This window comes from Dendrobium catenatum, unplaced genomic scaffold, assembly GCF_001605985.2.
Source record: "Dendrobium catenatum unplaced genomic scaffold, ASM160598v2 fragScaff_scaffold_1463, whole genome shotgun sequence".
Lineage (NCBI taxonomy): Eukaryota > Viridiplantae > Streptophyta > Magnoliopsida > Asparagales > Orchidaceae > Dendrobium > Dendrobium catenatum.
In genome coordinates this window covers 546,980-560,267 of record NW_021319925.1, presented here as the reverse complement: position 1 = coordinate 560,267, position 13,288 = coordinate 546,980, and the positions used below count along the sequence as shown (strand labels likewise).

The window sequence follows — 13,288 nt, the reverse complement described above, 5'->3', positions numbered from 1 at the left end:
AATCAGTCTTGATATGATCTGGTTTCCTGCATTCATAACAAATCACTTCATTAGAAACCCTGCCATTTTTGTTATACTTACCTCTATTCCATTGCTGGCGTCTCTTCTGCTTCCTCTTTAAAAAGCTTCTGAATTGTCTAGTCATCAGTGCTATATCGTCTTCATCCTCAGGTTGTGAGTGTTCACTTTCTTACTCTTCCACATTTAATGCAAGATTCTTTTCCTTTCTTGGTTCACCTGCATCAATCTTTCTTTGACTTACTCCTTGCTCGTAAGCAATGAGTGAACCAAGAAGATTGTCAATAGAATAAATGTTCAGATCTTTTGACTCTGTAATTGCAGTAATTTTAGCATCGTATGCAGTAGGTAAACAACGAAGAATCTTATTGATCATTTCAGCATTAGTTAATTCCCTACCAAGTGCATGCAAAGAGGTGACAATTTTAGTGAATCTTGTGTACATGTCAGATATAGATTCATTAGGTTTCATGCGAAATAATTCGTAGTCATGTAACAAGATATTGAGTCTTGATTGCTTAACCTCATTTGTCCCTTCATAAGTTATACAAAGTCTATCCCATATGTCTTTTCTGCTTTTACAAGTGGAAACTCGCATGTAGTCTTCAGATTTTAAAGCACAAAAGAAACTATTTAGACATTTGGCATTTAGTTGTGCTAAGTCACGTTCTTCTATAGTCCAATCTGCAAAAGGTGTTTCTACCCTAATTCCATCAACTAATCTAGTTGGTTTTGTGTAACCTTCCTGGACTAGCATCCACATGCGATAATCAAGTGACTGTAAGAAAGTAGACATGCGTGTTTTCCAAAAATCAAAAGGAATATTGTCAAACAGTAGAGGTCTAGTGATAGAGTAAACCTCAGGTGTTTCAGTTTCCGAATGTAGCCATCTACGTTAATCAAAAAGTAGTTCAAACTTATGATTTTGAAATGATGCTCTGATACCACTTGTTGAGTCTAGTAATTAGGTTGTTAAGCCTAAGTTAATGTCCCAAGGCTATCAAGAGGGGGGGTGAATTGGTAGTTTAAAAATTTTAATCCCTCTTTGAATTTAAGTTGAACCGAAATGAAAATTTTTCTTTTGAGTTTTTCTAGAAAATGTTTTTCAACCACAGAGTTCTTAAAATTAAAAAATAAAATGTGTAAACGTAAAAACAGTAAAGTAAATGACACCAGATTTATAGTGGTTCGGTCTAAAACCAGACCTACATCCACTCCTCAGAGGTACCCTCTGAGTATTGCACTCATACCAATAGTGACTCTCCTTTATCACCCACAGCAAGGCGGAGAAGCCTTTACAACACACTCTTTTCACCACTACCCGGTGCGGCAGAGAATCGTCGTCCTTTTACATAATCCCCAGTGTTGGCAGAGAACCGTCCGTCCTTTCACACTATCCCTAGTGTTGGAAGAGAACCGTCGTCCTTTCACACTCTCCTAGTGTGGGCAGAGAACCCTTCGGTTGTTCACACTCTCCAAGTGTAGGCAGCGAACTCTTTGGCTGTTCACACTCTCCAAGTTTAGGCAGCAAACACTTCAGCTATTCACACTCTCTAAGTGTAGGCAGCGAACCCTTCAGCTATTACACTCTCCAAGTGTCGGCAGAGAACCGGATCTCCTTGACAGATCTTCTCACAAGAATCTAGAAGGAAGAAGGAAAAGAGTGAAGTAATCCCTTTGTCCGTACGAATTACAATCGTACGGGATGATCGAGTATGTAGAGATTTGAAATATAATAGTTTTTGGACGGTTTTTCGTGTCTTTCATATAAAAGGTCCACTTAAAACTATATCGTAATCCTTTTGTCAATTAGTCTTCGTGCAAACTAAAGGAACATTGAAGCATAGAGTGTGAGAGAGTGTTTGAAGGAAGATTCTTAATACTGGAGCGTGAAGGATTCACTTGGTACTCAAAGGTAAGGATCGTTGCTTGATAATTAAGATTATGTCACTCTTTTCTCTTTTCCTTGCAGATTTCTCATGAGAAGATCTGTTCAACGAGAATCAATTCTCTGTCAAAACTTGAGAAGTGTAAAAGGATGAAGGTTTCTTTGCCTGCACTTGAGGAATGTGAAAGGATGAAGGGTTCTCTGCCTATACTTGGAGAGTGTGAACAGCTGAAGGGTTCTCTGCCTGCACTTAGGAGAGTGTAAACAGCAAGAGATTCTCTTCCTGCACATGGAGAGTGTGAACAGTTGGAGGTTCTTTGCCTGCACTTGGAGAGTGCGAACAGCGGGAGGTACTCTGCCTACACTTGGAGGGTGTAAAAGGACGGCATTTCTCTGCCACACCGGGTAGTGGTGGAAGAGAGTTTTTGTGAAGGCTTCTCCGCCTTGCTGTGGGAGCAAAACGAGAAACACTAAGTAGTAATAGTGCAATACCTGAAGTGGGAGACTTCAGGGAGTTGATGTAGGTCGTGTTTGACCGAACCACTATAAATCTTATGTCTTTTTATTTTTCGCTGCTTTTTTACTTTACTGTTTCTGTCAATTTGTGGTTGAAAAAAATCTTTTTTTAAAAATTCATTAAAGTTTTTATCGGTTTAAAATATTTAAGAGGTAAAATTTTAATTTACCAATTCCCCCCCCCCCCCCCTCTTGGTTAGCCGCTGGGATATAAGCTTAGGTCAAATAACCTAATTCACATTTAACAAGTTTCTATAATTATCACCTAAAAACATTTTTCCTCCGAGGTCCAACTTATGACATCTATTAGAAGTATCCAGTGTTTTAATAAGGGGTTAATGTTAGGTTAATTTTAAACTAAAACTTTCACCTAAGGTCAGGCATACGACTTTCCTACCAAAGTACCAGGGTAGTGGGTATTACAACCAAGTTCTTATAAATAAGGCTGCCCATAGGTTATTGAATTTGATTGTGTGTTTGTTTAGTTAATATGAGTGTTTTAAGAGGTTTGACACTAGTATTAATATCTTAGTTGTTTTGTGCTTGTAGTCTTTCTCCTACTGCAGTAGTCCACTATTCTACCTATTTTTTAGCGCTCTAGCACTATTGCTCTACTAGCTTTTCATACTTGGCTTTTCTTGCTTTCCAGTACTCTATTATACCTATAGTAGCCAAATTTATCAGCATTCATATAATTTATTTATGATGTACTGACTCTTCATTTGTTTGTTTGTAAGTTTTTGTATCCAGTGGTTGTAGTGGTTGAGGCTTACAGTTGCAGAGCATAAAGCCCAAAAGATAGTGGCATGAACTCATACAAGAGGGACTTTGGAGAGCTTGCAACGGTTGGGCTTGAGTTTTTTTGCTTAAGAAAGTTTGAGAGATTTTGTTTTTGAGAGGTTGTAAAGTTTGTGGGAGCTTGTACAAGGGATTTGGGAAGATTGAGAGTTTTGGAGAGCTAGAAATCAATGTTGCATATGTTAATTAGTGAAACCTATCTCTCTCTCTCCCCTCCCCCCCTTCTTTTTATTTATTGTATTTTATTTTGAAATTGCTCCAATTGATTTATTAAAATGCTTTCGAATTTTAACACAGATTTTAAAATGCTTTTATATTTAAATTACTTTACGTTTTATAAAACTCTTGAATTTACAAAAAACTCTTGTATTTTAAATACTCTCAAATTTATATTTTTATTTAAAAATGCTCTTAGATGTAATATTAACCAACTAATTTTAATTATTTAATTAATTTTTAGAAATCAATTAATGAGATAATTTGTTGCAAGTCTTATTATTTCATCAACTGAAGGTAGAGAGGTAATGTTTTGATAGTTAGAGATTTCTAACACTTCAAAAGAGATATCATTTGAAATATTACAATAATTTAAAGTCTTCCACTTAATGTTATTTGCATTAGAATCTCTTAAGAAGACATCTTATTTAGAGATGAATGAAACAATCTCATTTTGAAGATATTTGTAGCTTTTCAAAATAATCTTTAGAATATAATGATAACATCCAAGCAACTCTCATTCATGGGTATGATATTTGAGAGAATGATGAGAAGTAAGATAAAATCAAATGGAGAATACACTTGCCCCTTTATTCTTATCAAAACTTTTGATAATATTCTCTTAGTAACAATTCAAGTAATTGTATTCCTACTGATGATTGCAAAGGACTTTTAAAAGAAGGAAATATTTAGAATTAGAGGGACTAGAGGAGAATGAGTATTCTTAAGTTCTCCACTCTCATACATTTGGCAATATTGGAAACTTTAAAGATTTTAATTAGTTAATTATTTTTTTATTGATCTTAATCAATTATTTCTTATTAAATATAAACTTTAACTAAATAAGTTAGTTAAGTAATATTTTAAAATCAATTTAACATTTTAGTCATATCAACATTTAAATTAAATTCCTCTCTAAATTTTGAGGAAATTTCGACAGCCTTCTGGCATCTCGTCCCTATTGAGGGAGAAATCGGGATGGCATTGCCATCATTTCTTCCTACTCGGACCTACGGTCAATGGCGTAGGGTCTTCGAATTAAAACCATCGTACTCAGATCTAAGATCGACTGCTTGGATCTTCAAATTTTATTTCATCCCACCTAGATCTAAGATCAATGTTGTGGGGGCTTTAAAATTTTAAAACCATCCTCCAAGATCTAAGATCACGGCGTGGGTCTACGAATTCTAAACCATCCTTGCCGAACCTAAGGTACAATAGCCTGGGGTCTTCAACATTTGCTTGAAAGATTTTTTTTAATTCTCTTCATTTTTTTTAGATATATAATAATATGTAAATAATAATATAATATATTATGATAAAGATATATCATACTATATATATTTTATAAATAATATTATATACTATAATATACATAAGAATGAAACTTTTGAGTGGAGTCTGCTCTGGCATGATCAAGTTCATCATTTAATGAGCACAGTAAAATAGTAGTAGAGGAAGTCGAAGAAAAAACTTATTTTATCTCTCTACCTTCTACAAAACAAGGATGGAAAATAGCAATAATGGGTGGAGTCGAATGAGCAAAGTCGGACAGCCACTAAGGAACCAAAGGAGCTACCCATGCAATCTTTATTCCTCCCGAAAGCAGAAGTCAGACAACAAGAAGGAGCCAAGGAATTGACTCGAGCAATCTCTCTCTCCTGTGAAGGAACAAAGTTGAACATCAGAAAGGACCCGAGGGAGCAAATCATGCAATCTCTACTCCTTTTGAAGTTGAATAATAATAAAATATCAAAAGAAGAAACCAAACCAATTTCTTTGCCTCCAAAGCTATGAAGTTGAGCAGTAATGACGGAGTGGATCAAGCGTCTTGTGCGGCCTTAACTCCTCCTTTGAAGCAACGAAGTCGAACTGCGACAGGGAACCAAAGAAGAGAAGTCGAGCGGCAACGAAAGAGTTAGAGGAAGCATAAGGTTTTGGTGACCTGCTGATAAGGTGAATCCTAAAACAGTGGCAAGAGTCTATGAAAATGATTCTTTATCCATTTTACTGCGCAAGTTATAGCAATATAAAATAAGTTGAACACTTTAACCTTAAATTTTGATTTGACTTTACATTTGCGAGATAAAAGAGTAATGAAAGATAATGATATATAATGAATTGAAAATATAAATTTGAATGAAAGAAAAAGTAATCTCTATTTAAATACATATAATATAGAATGTAAGAATCACTCTAATTTAGTTGATCAAATAATAATAGTGAAAAACAATGGAATTCTAGTCAAAATAACCAATAATAAAATTTGAATAATAAAAATCAAGCTAATAAAAATCCAAAACCAGCTAACCTTCTAGGACTAATCAAGACAATCAGTATGAAACTAGAAAGATAATACTAGGTGATGCAGTCGTACAGTTGGTAAATCAATTACAAAACCAAACTGCTTCAATTAAAAACTTGGAAACTCAATTATGTCAGCTTACAATTTCTGTAAGTAGGAGGCTCACGAAATCCTTACCGAGTAACATTGATGTTAATCCTATGGAGAAGGAAGCATATATCATGAGACCTAATTGAAGAGTCACAATCATCCATCTTAGCCAAATAGAAAATATGGGCAAGTCTGTCTAAAGACTTATAAACTTTGCATTGCTTCTAGGAGGTAGCACATATATATGTAATGTTAGTACCCCTTATGTTATGTCATGTTTTGTGTTCAACATATATTTTATGCACATTTTATCATTCTTATGAAAGCATGTGAATGTATTATTTATTTATTTCTTTTATTTACATATTAGCAAATTCCCATCATGCTTAAATTATTATTGTCCACCAACTATTTTTATTTTTTTATTTTATAATTAACCCTTATAAAAATTATGTAAAATTAGGATATTAATAAAACGCTAGATCTTAGTTTAAATAAACTTTTTTAATATTTTATAGGTTGGAAAAGCTAATACTTAACTCATTCAAGCTATTATAATAATTTAAGTTTACAAGCTATACCTTTATAAAATTAATTTTTAAAATTGTAAGATGAATAATTAGTATTACAAATTAGATATGAGTAAATTAAAATTTGAAATCATGTCTAACCTTAAGATAAAATTAGTATCCTCATCAAGTCCTTACATTAAAATCATTTATATTGTATGAAGATTTAAAGCTGAAGCTGATATGAATTTCATTAATTATGTACTATAGAAAAGGAAAAAAAATAGTTGTCAAAAAGAAGAGAAAAAAAAAAGAAAAAGAGGAAAAAAAGAAAATAATGAAAAGAAAAAGATGAGTAAATTCAAAAATTGATATCAATGAAAGAATAAGATTAAAAATACAATCTTAAACATAAACTAAAAAGGATAAAATATAAGAGTTATTACATGGGATGAGGAACTATTGAAAGTACAATTTTAATATTAAAACTCAATTATTAACTTCAATAATTAAAAGTTAATGATTAAATCTATAACTTAAAATTTCAAATTGGGTTGCGACTTGAATGATTGATTAGTTTAACTATTAGAGTAGCGGAAGAGTAACTGAGGAGATTAGAGAAGAATTTTTATGGTATGTAGTATCCTCCTGAGAGGAAAGTACCATTGGAAATTTTTTATTGGACGAAGAGTTTAGCATTGGTGGATGGACCAGTAGGAAAAAATAATTTAAGGGAGATTGAATTCTCTAATTAGCATAGATGAGTTTTTAAATATTTCTCTAGTCTGATTTGTACTTTTATACTTCACCAAAAATAGAAGACATTCTTGAGGTTAATTCATGGGAGTAGGATCATTATGCATTATGAGATAAAATTTACTACTTCAAGTATGCTCTATAGTTGATTAACACTCCTAAGGAAAAATTCTATAGATTTCAAAGGGGATTGGGGGACAATATAAGATAAATATTAGTTCCATTTCAAGTTTTTGATTTCTTTGAGTATGTGGAGCGAGCCTGTTTGATTGAGAATGATTTGATAGCTACTCAACCATGATAGACTACTAGAAAAAAGAATTTTTCCAGCAAGATTATATAATCACCTCTACAAGAAAATATTAAAGAAGCTTATAAGCTAGCTATGTAATATTCGAAGTTAATTGACTATTTTAAATTCATTAAGAAATAAAAATTACAAGTATCCACTTCTGGTGCTATCTACATAAGAATAGGTTATGGGTTCCTCATTCTAGAGATTTGAAATTAGTTATTCCACACAAAGAATATTATTCATGTTACAACATTTATCTATGAAGTTATAAAATGAATAATGATTTAAAATGTATGTTGTGGTAATCTTGATTAAAGAAAGGTGTGTAGCAAATTCTAGAGGCATAAATTCATAGTTATAAAATATGAAAATTTTCTCCTAAAATACATTATTATAAAAAAAATAATGCTTCAATAACCTCCTCTGGTTTTAAATCTTTAGACTGGGTCCTGATCTAAATCTTAAAAAAAATTTAAAAAAAAAATCAAAATTAAATCCTTTAATCTGAATTTTATTTTTGAACTTGGTTTTAAATTTCTATGAGAAAGTACTTGATTCATTCTTCTTAATGGAAATCATTCCTCTATCTTAAATATTATAAGGAGAAATTTATGGTTAACTCCATTAAATACTCAAAAGTGAAAGAGCTCGTAAATGATCAAAATTAGTAAGAAAAGTATGATGCATTAAACCAGTGTTGGAAGCCTCTCCAAAATCATTGATCATGATCATCATCATTAGCATGATGCATTAAACTAGTGTTGAACTTTGGTTGACCATAACACGCTAAAAACCTAAATTAGAAAAGATAGATCTTGTTTAAACCTCAGTATGGCTCAATCAAATCAAGCCATGCAACTTTCTCCACCATATCCAAAATATGATTTGGAATGCATTGAACTAAATCTCAAGCCTCGGTCAACCAATTTGCCATGTCAACCTATGTTGACCAAATTGTCCTTTTATCCCTTTAAACCAATTTGCATGCAAGGAAACCCCAAAAAATCTTGAGACCACCTCCAACAAATTATAAACATCATTTACAGTGCTTTGAATCAAGGTTGACCAAGTCAATCTAGGTTGACCAAACGGACATTTTAGCAATTAAACATGCATTTTGGACTAAATGGCATTCCCATTACATGGGACCACTTCCAACATATCTAAAATATAATTTGAACTAGTTTGACCCACCATTGACCCCTAATCAAACATGGTTGACCAAGTTAATCATGGTTGACTAAAACATACCATACACACTTTAAATATTTTAAACTCTAAATTTTGACAACACAATTGAACTAAAATCTAAGGGACAACTCATTGGATCCCCATGAGTCATCCAAAAATATTTAAGCTCATGGGACCACATGGTTTAACCATTTAGGTTGAAGCAAGGGCACCAAAAGGGAATTTTTTGAGCCAAAACCGACACTTAAAAAATTAAATTCCCTAAATGACTATAGCAAGTGTGTATGTACCCAATGTACATGACCCATGAAGCCCAATCCATGTTTTAACTTGGGTCAATATTTTGTGGTTAACCGAGCCACCCAGAATCCACTTTCTTTGGCTCATTCTTGATCCACCCAAAATTGGACCCAACCAAAGGTTTGAATATGCTCTAGAACATTCACTCTATTGATTATGTTAAGCTTACGCCACCTCAGCTACTAATATAGTAAGATTCCCTAAAATAGTCTCCCTAATAAAAGGTTCAACCATAACCCCCTAAACAACAAGCCATGTGCTTTCAAACTCTGTAGAACCTTCCCTTAGATCCTGTTGGTAAGTCCCTAACTGAAAAGGTTGTTGACCTTGACTCAAGTGGAAAGATCCAAGCACTCCATCTCATTTTCTCTCCTAAAAGTACTAGCTCTTCCCTTAGAAAAGGGGTTGATCAAAGTCAGTCTCAATCCTCATAGAAGGATCCCCAACACCTCCATAGCTTTTGCCTGTCACCCACCATTCAAGAAAACCCCAGAGAGAGAGAGAGAGAGAGAGAGAAGGAGAGAAAGGATAATCTCAATCCATCTGATGGTCTAGTGGAAATCATCACTCCTCAAATCGTTTTAGAAACTTGAAGAGGATCTTTCAAATAATCCTTAGAGTCCAAGATCTTTTAAATCCATTAACTGGTTAGTGAAATATTTTCACTTGAAGTTTTAAATATAAATTCAATTTACCCAAAGCTTTTAATGGTTGGAGTATCATCTATTTCAAATTTTATTTAATTTGGACAGTTGGATCAAAAGTTATAAGCATTTAAAAATTTAGTTCAAATTGAATTTAACAAATCAAATTTAATATAAGTCATCCGATCGGCCAATCAAACAACCCAGATAAATAGGACTGTACATGATGTCTCTAAGTTTTGAACGTAAATATGTTCTAATATTATGCATGCTACGTGGCCATATCCAGATCATCTGTTCCTCCCATGATAGAAATGACGACTGGATCTGATTGCTGATGAGGATAACTTATGAATTGAATGCTACCACACTTTCTTCGGTGGCGGCGGTGTGGCACCACAAAATCAATCACTGCCAACGATTGATTAAATAAGGTGTTGATCGTTACATTATTTAATCCAATTAAATGCATATAACTTCAATAAATCATTTAAAACAAAAATGTCCACCAACTTGAGTGTTATTGGGCTCTTTGGAAATGGCTTCAGCTCTACTATTTTTTGAAAAGATTTTCAAGGTAATTTGATCATTGTATCATAAGAAAATAAGAGATGTTTGCATGAATATTTTCTTGATATTCCAAATATTCAGTAGTCAAATTGAGCATGATTTAGGAGTTTTGATTTTTTAGCATGTTTTTCCTCTCCTATAATTTTGTTTGGTAATGGTGAGTTCTTGATTTTTATGATTTGAATTTCCAAAGTTAAGGGTCTAGTTTGGACCTACAAATTTCAAAATTCATAACTCTTAAAATATTTATAATTTTCTTGTAATTTTTCTGTGGTGTGTTTATATTTGTACAAGAGTTAGTTAGTAACTAATTTCACACAATTCTAATGAATAGAAATCCTGTAATAAATTATCAAAGCTATAAATGCATTTAGCTTTAATGATTAGTTTTGAAACCTATGAGAACATTGACAAGCCTAAATTCAATGGGTTTAAAGCAAATATACTCATATATCTATATTTCAAATCTCACTTCATTTAGAGGTAATTTGGTATCTTATTAAGTGAACACAAGATTCAAGTACATAATCGATCCAAAATCTATCATAATTCTCAATAAATTTATAACAAATCCAAAAGTTAGATTTAAAATAAAATTTTTTATAATTAAAATCTTAACAAAAGAAAAATAAACGTTACTTAAAAATTCACCTAAAAAAATAATTTAATTTAAAAAATATAAGAATTCATTAAATTATATATTTATATATGTATGTATGTATGTATATATATATATATATATATACACACACACACACTCACACTCAATAATTTCAATCACTTGAAATCATCACCTAGAGTCATTCCTGACATTTGGGGAAAATTTTAAGAGGTTTGGACCAAATTAATTAATTAAAAAAAATCAATTAAATTTCTAAACTTCAAAAAAGCATAACTAATTATACAAAATTCCAAATGAAACAAACTAAAAGGCATTTGAGTCATCTCAAAGTCTAGTGTTTATAAAAATAAAAAATTCACTATAGATCAAAAATTCAATATTTGGGTTAATCTTAATACATAAAATGCATCATGTTTATGAAATTCATAACTAATCATATAAAACTTCAAATCCAGTAAACTCAAAGGTATTGGGCTCATCTCTAGTTCTAGTATTTTTGAAAAAGAAAGAAATTTAAAAAATCATTGTAAATTAAAAAGTTAAATATTTAGTCAAACCTAATATTTAAAAATACATTAAGCATGTAAAATTCATAAATAAATCTAGAGATATCCAAATTAACTAACTCAAAAGTATTGAATTCATAATCACATCATATATTTTTGAAAGATATAAAAATTTTAAAATCACTATAAATCAAAAAGTCAATTATTTGGTAAAATTTAATTCTAGGTAAATAACATAAACATATAAAATCCTTAAATAATTTTTAAATTTTTTAAATTAAAAAAAATTCAAAGGCATTCAAGTAATAATTTAATCTATAATTTATAAAATGTATAAAAATTTCATAAACAACAGTAAATTAATAAGTTTAAAATTTGTCAAACATTAAATACAATAAAATTTTCAATAAAATCAATAAATCATTAAAATGTTAATAAATCATTAACCAAAAGAATTAAATTAGATAATAATAGTAAAAAAAATAATGAACACTCTATTAATAATATTTTTAGGCTGAACTACATCGAGATACAGGGCTACGTATCTTGAGGCATTCGTCCTCATACCCGTTGTGTCAACACCATGAATGAATTTAATGGAATTTAAATATTAGTTTGTAATCTTGATAAATGAGTAATAAATGTTACCAATTAATTTAAAATTATTGATAAAATACTTAAACGTTACAAAATCTATAGCCTTATGCTTGATTCCTTTTAGTTGGACAAATGTGCATTAAATTTCAAGATTTAACTACCAAAATACTTATGCACTTCTTCAAAAAAAAAAAACTACTAAAATACTTAATTAAAATGGAAGATTCTATACTGTCCATCTACCCTAGTTTCGGAGAACTAGTAGAATTACAAATATAAGTCTAGGACTTGCTAATTAATTTCTTCTGGCACTTAGAAGTAATTTAGTGCTATGTTCTATAAAATCTAAAATTAAAAATTACGACAATTAAAATTCTATTTAAAATAAAATTTAAAATATCTAAATCATTAAATACTTAAATTCAAAGCACCCTAAATACCTTAAACAAACCAAATCAATTATAATCAATTTTAAACTAAAAAAAATTAAGGAACTATCCAAGCCACTCTTAATCCTCTACACATACTTATATACTTTACTAGGACAACCAACTCTAGCCTAGGCTAGGCCAAAGATTTGATTTTATTTTCTTGTATTGTCTTTCCTAGAGGGTTCTCATTTTTGTGTATTTACTTTCTAAAATATGGATGTCATATCTCCATTTTGTTGGTGCACAAGAGATCTACGTAAAATTCAGAGTCATGCTAATTTCTTTTCAATATATATATATATATATATCGGCTCACACATCTCCATTTAATATGTACATTTTTATAATTGCTCCTTTCTATTCCTGCATAAGCATAATGTACCTAAAAAATAATGTAAAGGAAAATGCACATTTAAGGATGTAAATGTTTTAGATATTTGTATAGCTAGATTAAGTTACAATTATTTTCTAAGAAACTTAGAGAAAAAAGCTCCCAGTAACTTAGAGAGAGAAACTTATTTTTTTAAGAAAATTTGCTTATGCTATTTTGGCAGAGTTCATGTCGATGACGGTGGATGAGGTGGCATCTACTACTTGTTGTCGTATTTCTTCATCCAATCCCAATACTTTTGGTAATAACGATGTTTGTAACAGATCATTTAATGTTACATTGAAGATCAATGAACCCTCTATGGTTTTATGATCAAAATATCCTCATGTACCTGGTAAAGGTAAAGGATTTATGAATGAAATGAAATAAATCTCCGCATCCTTCTATAGGATCAATTTCAAATAAAGCTTTGAATGATTTTGAAACTTCTTCATCCTCTAGTATGAAGTTGATTGCTAATAGGCTTATTAACAATACTCGCAAACCTTTTTTGTCTAGAGAAGGATGAGTTGGAAACCAATCTGGGAAAAGAAAATCCTTTTAATGCTTGTGTTATTGTTCTAGAAGGAAGTTTGTATAAGATTTCTGAAGTGAAGTCGAAATAATGCTCTATTCCTCTGCAATCTATCAACAACCCATGGATGA

General features: G+C 31.3%; 1 protein-coding gene across 1 annotated transcript in view; it reads left to right on the top strand.

The window, feature by feature from the left end:
- The window catches only part of LOC110103673 (protein NRT1/ PTR FAMILY 2.11), a 22,611-nt gene extending 9,780 nt beyond the window's left edge, over positions 1 to 12,831 (top strand). Inside the window, exon 4 of the mRNA XM_020832474.2 lies at positions 12,807 to 12,831. Within this exon, the coding sequence (XP_020688133.2) occupies positions 12,807 to 12,831 (25 nt within the window). The remainder of the gene's footprint in view (positions 1 to 12,806) is intronic.
- Positions 12,832 to 13,288: the final 457 nt, after the last annotated feature.